Here is a 12,021-nt window from a genome sequence, read left to right as displayed (position 1 = left end):
TTTCCTGCATTTTGTAGGTTGCCTTTTCATTTATTGATGGTTTCTTCGGCTCTATAGAAGCTTTTTAGTTTGAGGCAATCCCACTTATTTATTTTTGCTTTTGCTGTTTGTACTTTGCATGTCGTAGCCAAGAGATCATTGCTAAGACCAATATCAAGAGCTTTTGCCTTATGTTTTCTTTTAGGATTTTTATAGCTTCAGGTGTTAGAGTTAAGTCTTTAATCCGCTCTGAGTTACTTTCTGTGAGTGGTATAAGATAGGGTTCAGTTTTTTTCTTTTGCATGTGAGTACCCCATTTTGCCAACACCATTTATTGAAAAGACTCTCTTTTCCCCACTGAGTGTTCTTGGCTCCCTTGTTAAATGTTAGTTGACTATACATTTGCATGGTTTTATTTCTGGGCTCCTCTATTTTGTTTTTTTGGTCTATGTGTCTGTTTTTATGCAAGTACCATAGTATTTTGATTACTATAGCTTTTAGTGTTTTGAAATCAGGAAGTATAGTGCTCCCAGGTTCATTCTTCTTTCTGAAGATTGCTTTGGCTATTTGCATTCTCTTTGTAGTTCTGTATGAATTTTAGGATTTTTTGGTCTTTTTCTGTGAAAAATGCCTTTGGAATTTTGCTAGGTATTACCTTGAATCTGTAGATTACTTTGGGTAGTGCGGACATTTAAAATTTTTTTTTTAATAAAGATTTTATTTATTTATTTGACAGACAGAGATCGCAAGTGGGCAGAGAGGCAGGCAGAGAGAGAAGGGGAAGCAGACTCCCTGCCAAGCAGAGAGCTCGATGCGGGGCTCGATCCCAGGACCCTGGGAACATGACCAGAGCCGAAAGCAGAGGCTTTAACCCACTGAGCCACCCAGGCACCCCTAGTGCGGACATTTTAATGGTATTGATTTTTCCAGTCTATGAACACAGAGACAATTTTACTTCTTTCTGTTTCTGGTGTCTTTTATTTCTTTTCCTTACATAATTGCTCTGGCTAGGACTTCCACTGCTATGTCGAATGGGAGGGTGAGAGTGGGCAGCTTTGTTCTTATCTTAGAGGAAAAGCTCTCAACCTCTCACCAAGTATGATGTTAGCTGTGGGCTTGTCATTTATGTCCTTTTCGATGTTGAGCGATGTTGAGGTACATTCCTTCTATACCCAGCTGGTTGAGAGTTTTTATCGTGCAAGGATATTGAATTTCATCTAATGCCTTTTTGTATCTGTTGAGATGTTCATATAATTTTTATCTTTTATTCTCTTAATGTGATGTGTCACATTTATTGATTTGCATATGTTAAACCATCCTTGCATCTTAGGGATGATATCACTTGATCATGGAGTATGAACCTTTTTTCTTTTTTTTTTTTTTTAAGATTTATTTATTTTGAAAGAGAGAGAATTTCTGTGAGCGGAGGGATGGGAGGGGCAGAAGGAGAGGGACAGAATCCTGAAGCAGACTTCCCACTGTGCATGCAGGGCTTGATCCCAGGACCCTGAGATCATGACCTAAGCCAAAATCAAGAGCGGGATGCTCAACTGACTGACCCACCCAGGCACCCCAGGGTATGATCCTTTTAATAAGCCTTTGATTTCAGTTTGGTAGTATTTTATTGAAAATTTTAGCTTCTTCGTTCATCACAGATATTGGTCTGTAGTTTCCTTGTAGTATCTTTTTCTGACTTTGGTATCAGGGATAAGTTTGGCCTTATAAAAGCAGTTCGGAAGTGTTAACTCTTCTTCAGTGTTTTGGAAGAGTGAGAGGGATTGGTGTTAATTCTCCCCTAAATGTTTGGTAGAATTCAATAGTGAAACCATCTAGCTTTGGGTTTTTCTTTTAGGGGTGGTTTTTGATTATTGATTCAATCTCCCTTGTTACTGTTCTGTTTACCACCATTCAGTCTTGGTAGTTTGTATGTTTCTAGGAACTTACCCATTTCTTCTAGGTTGTCCAATCTGTTGACATGTAATTGTTCATAGTAACCTCTTAAGGTTCTTTGCATTTATATGGTATTTGTTGAATGTCCCCTCTTTCATTTATAATTTTATTTTTTTGAGACATCTCTTTTTTCTCGGTTAGTTTAAAGGTTTGTCAATTTGGTTTATCTTTCCAGAGAACCATCTCTTAGTTTTATTAATCTTCTCTGTCATTTTCCAGTTCTATGTTTTATTTATTTCTGCTTTAAGTGGTATTATTTCCTTCGTTCTGCTAACTTTGAGCTTAGTTTGTTCTCCTTTTTCTGGTTCCTTGAGGTGTAGTATTAGGTTTGTTTGAGATCTTTCTTTATTCTTAATATATACATTTGTGACTGTAAACTTTCCTCCTAAAAGTTGTATCTCCTAAGTTTTGATATATTGTTTTTCTGCTTTCATTTGTCCCAAGATATTTTTTATATAAACATTTTACTGGTTTCTGTTGCACCAAAATAAATGTCAAGTCTGTGTGATCTCGTCCCCACCTGCTTCTGCACCCCGCTCCTGTGCTTTTCTCCTGTCCAGTAATCGCAGCTTGGGCTACTTTTCATTAAAGCCTCTGCTCTCTATTGATATATAGACAGTATTTCATTATTTAGTTTCCCATCCCTTTTTAGATCATTCATCGGAATCTCTGGGTGTGGGCTCTAGACCTCTGTTTGCTCAGAAATTTGGGAGATCTTTCACTATCCACAACTCCCTCTTTACAGTAGATACTTTAAGAGGACACTGGTGTCTCTTCTGTCACTAACCAGTTCTTTCTGGTAGAACAATTGAATTCTTGGAAGTAGTACAGTTTCTTGTTTCTTTCCAAGTTGGCCAGTGGAAATGGTAGCAAAGCAAGTTAAAAACTATGTCCCTTGACAGGAGGCATTTGTATCGGTGTATCTCATGCCTGTACTCCTTACTCCAGTCCTTTCGACTGTACCTACGATGTACCTACAAGCCTAGTCACTTCACACCTTTCTTTTTATTTAAGCAGGAGGGAGGACTAGATGAAATTATTCCTGTGGCTATAAATTTTTTTAGGTTTTACTCATTCTTCATCATGGCTAAAGATACATTTTTTGAGGGTCTGATTGTATCACTTTGTTCCTCAGTGAGTCATCAGAAGTGGCTTGATTGGTGTTGGCCACATCTTCATCTCCCCTGGAACATGCATTCCAAGAAGACAGCGCATCCACTAATTAGCCATGTCAGTGCATGGCCACCTCCTTCTCACAGAGTCGCAAACCACACTGCTCCCTCCTGCAGTGACAGTCCCATCTCCTGGCGGGCTCACGTGTCTTCCGTATTGAAAAGCTAAGTGGAGGTTGCTGGTATTGTTTCAGAGGGGCTGGTGTTCGGTTTTTCCGAGGAAAACAAAAACACCTCATTCCTCTGGTAGAAATCTGGTGGGACAGAGTTCATTCTTCTATTCTGTAGTTTTCTCTTCTCTTGATATTTTGTTACATAATAACTTGTCCTCTGGGTTTCAGTAGACCACTCACCACTTGGAATCCATTTTTCCCTCTCATCCTCCCCGGATTTTGTCCTTCTTAGGATCCCTTTGCCCTGTGCCGTAAGGCGGGCAGCTGCTTCTCGGCCTTCGCTTTTTTCCCTGTGGTAGGGCCCTTGTGTTCCCAGCACACAAGGCTACGCGCTGCTTCAGGAGGGAGGCTGGAGGAGGGCGTCGTTGCCGCTCTAGACCAGGGCTTCTCACACCTTCCGCCGAGAAACACCAGTCTTTCTCCTCCCCAAATCTGTTCCTGACTGATACCAGAAAAATGAAAGGAAAGAAGACATAGAACAACCAATCTCTAATTGTTTTTAGTTTATTTTTTAAATTTTTTAAAAAAGATATTATTTATTCATTTAAGAGAGAGAGAGTGAGAGCGCACGCACGTGAGAACTCGAGCAGCGGGGAGAGGCAGAGGGAGAAGCAGGCTCCCCGCTGAGCAGGGCGCCAGACGTGGGGCTCAATCCTAGGACCCTGGGATCATGACCTGAGCTGAAGGCAGATGCTTAACCCACTGAGCCACCTGGACGCCCCTGTTTTTAGTTTAGACAGACAAAGTAAATGACCAGATTGCTCTAAAAAACTTACAAAAGCCTATTCTCATGTGTAGGCTGGTAGTAGGCCATGGACCTACTGGGTTTGGGTGGTGCCGGTTTGGGGGTCCTACTTTGAACAGCACTGGCTCGAGGTCTTTTGGGGCATCTGTCTTCTTTTTGAGCCCCTGTGATTCCCGAACTTGTGGCGCTTCAGCTGTCCATTAGCATTAACCCTAGTGCTGGGAAGTGGACCCTCGTCCTGAGTGAGAGCTGCCGTTCTGGAATATCTGCTCAATTACTCTCTTTGGTAGCTGCTAGTAAGCTTTTCCTGTTCATTTATAGATCCCAGCAGCATCTCCTGCCTCTCTCTCTCCAGGGACGTTTCGTGCTTCACTTACTTATTCCATCTTTTTCTACTTTTCTTTCATTTCAAAAACAGGGATACGAAAGTTGCCTCAGATTTTATTACGGTTTTGTTATTAGACTCTCCATGTGATCAAGCATAGAATTTGTGTGTTTATTAATGTCTCTGTTCCATGGAGGTTACTTACGGGAAAATGAAATGATGGAAAACAACATGGAGCTGGCGGCATGGTCGCGGGAGGAATTGGGAGGGGGTTTCGTCAGTTCTGTGGGGAGGACGGATGCCAGGCCACTTGCAGTGCCGCATTATGTTGTCCACTGAAATTGTTTTTGAGTACACATCGTTATTAAAGACTTTGTTGGCGATTAAATGAAAGAAGAAGAACGGTGACGTTTACGGAGGGTTCAGAATGTGCTGTATGGTTTGCGCACAGTATCTCTTCTCGGTAAGAACCTTTCCTGATAGCTTATACAGGACTACCCTGCAGGATCAGAGGGCTTACTTTACACGAAGTAATTAATTTAACGAGGTTGTAAACCCCCTTGGCAGATGATGATGTTATTGGCCTGAAGCAGTGGAGATAGTCTTCTGCCGTGTGCTTCTGTAATGTGGGCGCTCAGGGAGAGGCGTGAACTCTTTGAGTCCTTTGGGGTCCTATTTAATTCATTACTGCTGTGCTAAATAAAAAATTCATCATGCCTCATAAAAGTGCCCGAGTATTTCTAGGCAGTGAACTCAGAATTCACTACTGTGAATACAGATAGTTTGTGGAGAATCGTTCAAGCACTGACGGGGGCAGGGGAGGCAGAACATGAAGGAACCATCAGAACCGCATTTTTTCAAAGACATCAGAATAAATCTGTGGGTCTGCGAAGATGATCCTGACCTAAGGAAACAGTATAAATTCTTTGGTTTCTAATTTTACAGTTACCTCAGTTTCTAGGAACTCTCTAGGCATCTGCTAAGACTGCTGTGAAGCCCGCCGTGCCCAGTAAGACCTTTGGTTCTGAACCCCAAATGACCTTGTACGACTTGACATCTGTACGACTTGACGTCTCCTTACAGCGGTGTCCTAGGCAAGCACAACAGCTAAGCACACGGAAGCCCAGAAGAGAGTGAGCTTTTGTTTTGTTTCTTCCCCGTGTGAGAAAGGCCTCTCTTGATCCACATGTTTTATATTAATTATCAGGGATCTCATGGCCAACTTTCAGAAGCAAAGCAACTTGTACATAGCGTTGTATTTTGGTAAAAACACAGCCCTCAGGACTCCTCTTGGAGTAAATGCTGCATTTCTTATTGTGAGACCCAGGCTTTTTGTACCACGACTGGAGCCGTTGGAGGCCGCCTGTCTGGTGAGTTTGGAGATGGTGCAGCTGGCTTACTATACGGCCTTGCAGACTTGCGGCTGCTAGAAAGGCTGTTCCTCTGGGTCGCAGAACCCATCTTTCATCGTACCCAAAGGAGGCCTCATTGATTGAGGTAGTCTTATTCTTCAGGTCTCTGGACTGTGAGACCCTTAGCTCAGTCCCCAGAAAAACTTGGATTTTTTTGTTTTTAGATTTTATTTATTTATTTGGCGCGAGGGAAGTATGAGCACAGGGAGGGGCAGAGCGAGAGGGGGAAGCAGGCTCCCCACTGAGCAGGGAGCCTGATGTGAGGCTCGATCCCAGGACGTGGGATCATGGCCTGAGCTGAAGGCAGACGTTCAACCTACTTACCCACCCGGGCGCCTGGACAAACTTGGATAGTTTGACCAAGGAGACAGAGAAGTATAGAAGCAGATAAATATATCAGTACGTGTGTGTATGTACATGTGTGGCTCTATTTGCTGCATGACATACATGTGTGTGTTGTATGAGCTATACAGGACGTGGATGGCATTGAATGCATACACGGATGCGGTTAATTCCTCGATACATTTATGCATTCTGTGAAGAAAATGCGAGTAAGCCTTGCTTAGAGCCATACATTTTGGGCATTTTTCCTGATACTGTGATTGACTCCATGGGAACCTGCTCAGTCAACATGCACAGTAAGGTAGTTTTTACTGTCTTAGCGGCAAGTTTCCCGTCCTGTTTGTTGTTCACGGAAATGTTTGTTTTTCCTTTGTCATTCACCTTCTGCTACTCTGCAGTGCTTTCTTTCATAAGAAACACTGCTATGTGATTATAGGATTATGTAATAATTGCATAACAACATGATATATATTGTTCACAGTCCTTTACAAGGTACCAGAGAATATGGAGTTAAATTAGTTCTCATTTTTCCCTTATCAGGAATTTAAAATGCCCAGAATCTATCTTCTGTAACCCCCTTCCATTCTTTGTTGGAATGAATTCTGATCTAGGCACTCTGATTTGGAAGTATTGGGTGACCGCGACTCTGTTAAACCCTGCATGTTCTACCATTTTCTGGGGAGAAGACACTTTTACTTGGAAGACTTAATATTTTGTTTGACTGTTGATGAATTTTAGGATTCACGTTACATTCAAACACATACGTGTACGTAAATTCACATATGTGTAGTATCTATAAGAGAGAAAATGACGAACTAAGAATTGATTCTAAGCAAATGCTGTTATGTTTTGTCAATTTTAAATGCTGGTGTTCTTAGGTCTAAACTAGCTGTGCTTTTCAAAGATTTGAGTACACATGAAGAATACACCTTTTTGTCTCAAGTAGAATCGTTTTTCTATTTTTACAATGTACATGAGAGGCATTGTCACCAAAGAGTACGATTACTGGATTAAAGTGTCCACAGTCTGTTTAAGAGTGTTGTTTTGGAAAGTGCTTATAATTGTGTGCTGTGATTGCCAAGGTCATGTTTAGTTGGTTTCTATAACAATCAGCATAATCCAAAAGCTGGACTTTGAAATACGGAAGATGATAATTCTTGATTCTTAGAAATATATTTCATTCATAGAGGTTATTACATGAAGTTTTGATTCGGATAAGTATCTAAATACTTGAATAATGAATGTTACAAATTTATTTGAACTTTAGCACAGAAGGGCCAAAAGGAAATGAAGCAGAAAGCTCCTTGAGATAACTATTATTTCCTGTTTCCAACACGGTGAAATATTATGAGAACAGTCTCTGAACTGTGTCGGACCTTGCGGCTTATCCTCACTGTTCTACTTATTTCTCTGAAGCAGCAAGTATCTCCTGAGATGCTTAAGTTAAAGTTCAAGTATTATGTCAGGGGAAAAAAAATTTATAAGAGTTGTCTCTTTAAGACAATGAGACTGTTGAAATAAAACTAGTCTTAATCCTGGCTTCCAAAAATGAATTATCAAAATGAATCCAGGATTAGATTTCCTGAAGATAGTGAAGAATCAAATGTTACAAACTTTTTAACAACTTAGGAATAAGTATCCTTGAACTATATTTAAGAATTTTATTTGAGGGGCGCCTGAGTGGCTCAGTGGGTTAAGCCTCTGCCTTCAGCTCAGGTCATGGTCTCAGGGTCCTGGGATCGAGCCCCGCATCGGGCTCTCTGCTCCACGGGGAGCGTGCTTCCTCCTCTCTCTCTGCCTGCCTCTCTGCCTACTTGTGATCTCTGTCTGTCAAATAAATGAATAAAATCTTTAAAAAGAAAAAGAATTTTATTTGAATTACTTAAATAGATTATGAAGTTAATAAAAGTCACTCCTAATTTCAACCAAGTTAACTCCTCTATCTCAGTAGATATTGTGGGATTATATGCACTTTAATAGCCAGATATAAGTTCAATTCGAATTCCCAAAGATCTGCTCCTTGTACCATTTTTTTTTTAAAGATTTTATTTATTTACTTGACAGAGATCACAAGTAGGCAGAGAGGCAGGCAGAGATGGGGGTGGGGGGGAAGCAGGCTACCCGCTGAGCAGAGAGCCTGACGCGGGGCTCGATCCTAGGACCCCAGGACCATGACCCAAGCTAAAGGCAGAGGCCTAACCCACTGAGCCACCCAGGCGCCCCTCCTTATACCATTTTTAACACAGGCTTGACACTGAGAAAACTTGACTCTTTTCATACTGGCCATTAAAAGTCTCTGAGAGGCCAAATCAATTCCAGCAGCTGCGAGAGAATGTTGATTCTCGGTTGATTCCTGCCCCCACCCCCACCCCACACCCAGCATTTTGTCCCTGAGTCCATCCTAGTCCAGAACAGGATTTCCAGAGCTCGGCATCATTATGTGTCTGAAGTTTGAGTGAGGCCCATAGTCACTGGAATAAGCAAAACAGGTTGGCCTGGACTTTTGATATTTATTGTCAGTTTACCTAAAAGGAAACTTACCTTTTCATCTAAAGTGTGTGTGTGTGTGTGTATTTGTTACTATCTGAGACCATTATTGTGCTTATAAATGCTTCAGTGTTGTCATCATATAATGGGTAGAAAGGCCAGACGTTCTCGTCAGGGATATGATAACATGTGAAGTTGGAGGAGAGGGTGGGAGCGAAGGTGCCTGTGGGAAAGTGGAATGGTGGGAAAGCAGGCCTGGAGGCGAGTTGCTTCAGAGGCTGGACTGCGGAGTCGGGATGCGTGGGTAACTCAGGAGAGGTGGCCCAGAGTTGGAGACCAACAGCGCAGGATTCCGGGACTTTCTTGGGAGGGCAGCCTCACCTGGACTTGAAAGCCAGAGAGCCAAGAAAGAAAACATCCTGAAGTGACCAGAAGAAGAGTTCCAGCGCAGACTGATGGGTAGGGAATTGTGGCGCCAGGAAGTAGAATGACATGTGAAAGCATATAAACTCTTTGTCCATATATAATTCACCAGCTTTTAGATCCTGAAACCCTAGGAACAGTGGGAAATGGACTTAGGAAACTTCACACAGTGGAAGGTGTATGAAGGGGGCAGTGCCCTCTGGAAGAAGGGCATCACAAAAATGAAAAAATTGGCACTTCTCCGTTACAGCCCCTAAAAGGAGACAACAGAAATCAGCCATAGAAAGTCACAGACAACAGAAAAGAGGCCACCAGAGAACCTGCGAGGGCTCCTTTTCATTACCCAGAAAGCTTGTTGGAGGAAGACTGAACTGCCGAAGTACCCAGCCGGGCACCTCGTTTCTCAGGGCTCTGTGGGGTTGTTAGCTTTCCCTATACCCTGTTTGCTCCTGCGTCAGGCCTGGAGAACCGTATGTGACGTCGTGTAGATTCTTGGTGCTCAGTGGCTCATTTAGTCAATGCTTCGGAGCTGCTGTAAAGCCCTAAAGCAAGGGTTGGGCAGTGGCCAGGGTGGCATTCCGGTTGCTCATTTGTGACTTTTTTGGGGTGGGCAGTGGGACTGGAAGTTCCCTGTAGGTCTCTGAGAAATGGCAGTGTTGGGTTCTGCGCCCTTACAACTGTGGGCAGAGGGATTCACACTCAGCACTGAGGAAGGCTTCCTGCTCTCAGACGGTGACACCCGTGCACAGACTTTAGAGAAAGAAAGATTTATGATGAGTCTCCCTACCTCAACTGCCCAAATGAAGGTGTGCGTCGAATTCTGCCAACATTTAACAGTGGAGCCCTTCCCTGGTTATGGAAAATCAGGACAAGGACAGCTCAGTGAGAAACGGGTTCCATGGCAGACCTGTCTGGGAAGTATAGCATTCTAGAGCCTTTTCTAGAATTCTGCCACATACAGGATCCTCCCAGGAGCCCTTTAAAAAGAAACCTATTTCACTTCATCTAATTCATTTGACTTTGGACCTCATTTTCCCTGAATATCTATTAATATTCTTTGGAAGGCAGTATTCAGAAGCTCAGATCCTAAGAGGCAGGTGCTGAGAGCGGACAAGGGCTAATGGACACCAACAGACAAAACCACCAAAACCAAATCTTGCCTGCCTTTGAGCTAAGGATTCTTTGTGTGCCTCTGGTGGCCATCTACTTTTAGCAGCTTACCTTTCAGAGTTACTGGTGATACCTTTGGAAACAACTCTGTCCTGAAGAAGCTAGCTTTCTTGTCACTGAATTCTTCACATTAGCCGCTTAGTTTTTCAGTTGAGCTGAAGAGTAACTGATTTACTCTAGTTGTGAGCAAGCTGGTTTGATTTATAAAATATTTTTGAGAAGGACAGTTCTTTTAAGCTTTAAAAATACTTCCGTAAAGCTACCCAGGTTATCAGGTTATTTTTAGCTGGAATTATCTGTGTATAATACTGTAATTATGGTGAGTGATTGCTTTAAGAAGATCGTTCTCCAGATATGTTGTTGGCTATATTACTCAACAAATTTTTTTTCATCTTGGTGATAATCTTTAAGCACCATTCCTATTACGTCTGAATTAATGACATGTCATTGAATAGAAAGCATAAATACTTAAAAAATTTCTTTTTTTTTTTGTTTTTATTTAAATTCCAGTTAACACGTACTATAATATTAGTTTTAGGTATAGAATTTAGTGATTCAACACTTCGATACAATACCCAGTGCCCATTACAACCCATTCACTCCTTAATCCCCATCACCCAAGCCCCATGCCCTCTGGTGACCGTCACTTTGTTTTCTGTAGTGAAGAGACTGTTACTTGGTTTTCCTTTCTCTTTCCCCCTCATGGTCATTTTGTTTTGTTTCTTAGATTCCACATACAAGTGAAATCATGTGGTAGTTGTCTTTCCCTGACTGACTTATTTCACTCAGCGTAATACTCTAGTTCCATGCACGTCATTGCAAAATGGCAAGATTTGATTATTTTTGCTGGCCGAGTAATATTCTGTTGGGTGTATACGCCTCATCTTCTTTATCCATTCGTCTGTCAGTGGACACTTGGGCTCTCTCCACAGTTTGGCTGTTGTGGACACTGCTGCTGTAAACATCGGGATGCACATGCCCTTTCAATTCAGGGTTTCTCTGTGTCCTTTGGGAAATACGTAGTAGTGCAGTTGCTGGGTTGTAGGGTTGTTCTGTTTTTAACTTCATGAGGAACCTCCATGCTGTTTTCCAGAGTGGCTGCACCAGCTTGCGTCCCCACCAACAGTGTAGGAGGGTTCCCCTTTCTTGCATCCTCGCCAACACCTGTTGTTTTCTGTGTTGTTAATTTTAGCCATTCTGACTGGTGGAAAGCACATATGTTAAAAGGTTTCCAAAACACTATTTGGTCTCAGGTATAAAGCCATTTGAAAACATTATGAGTGGATCTTCTGTACCCTGTACCCTATTTCCTTCCCCACGAATTTGTTTCCAGGTATCTGTTTGATTTATCGATATGATCTGTGTTCGTTCACAGAGGCCAGCAAGCTTGTTATGTCCTACGTAGCAGCCGTTTGTGGAAAAGGAGCAGAAGTGAACCAAGTCAAAGAACAGCTTTTACAGTCCAACCCAGTCCTGGAAGGTAGGATTTCCTGTGTACCTCGGGTCAGTGTGACTCATACAATGGATCCAGTTCGCAGGGCTCGTCTGGCGGGCTGGGAGTGGGGCTGAGGGGAGCGGGGAAAGAGGAAGGAGGGTTCAGGCCCAGAATGCTGAGCAAATGAGCTCTGCCCTAAGAACTCTTGGCTTCAGGTGCTTAAAGGAGGAAAGAGTTCACTCATCTAAAAGGAGCTTTCCTGCTTATGTTCATTTTTTTTTCCCTTTCAACTTTTCTTTGAATCACTCCAGTTTTGCCTAAAAATAATCACTTGATTTTTGCATTTGATTTGATGGCCAGGAAGACCTGGGAGAAAAGGTGCCATGTGAGTGCCGCGCTATTCTGTCG

The 12,021-nt window shown here is 42.4% G+C and overlaps 1 protein-coding gene across 6 annotated transcripts in view; it reads left to right on the top strand.

The window, feature by feature from the left end:
• The window catches only part of MYO1B (myosin IB), a 179,351-nt gene that overhangs the window by 89,597 nt on the left and 77,733 nt on the right, over positions 1-12,021 (top strand). For all 6 annotated transcript variants that reach the window (XM_080798484.1, XM_080798483.1, XM_080798486.1 and 3 more), the window contains one exon: positions 11,554-11,658. In XM_080798484.1, the coding sequence (XP_080654610.1) occupies positions 11,554-11,658 (105 nt within the window). The remainder of the gene's footprint in view (positions 1-11,553; positions 11,659-12,021) is intronic.

This window comes from Martes martes, assembly GCF_963455335.1.
Source record: "Martes martes genome assembly, chromosome: 3".
Classification (NCBI taxonomy): Eukaryota; Metazoa; Chordata; class Mammalia; order Carnivora; family Mustelidae; genus Martes; species Martes martes.
The sequence above is the reverse complement of the archived record's forward strand: the minus strand, read 5'-3'. Positions and strand labels throughout refer to the sequence as shown.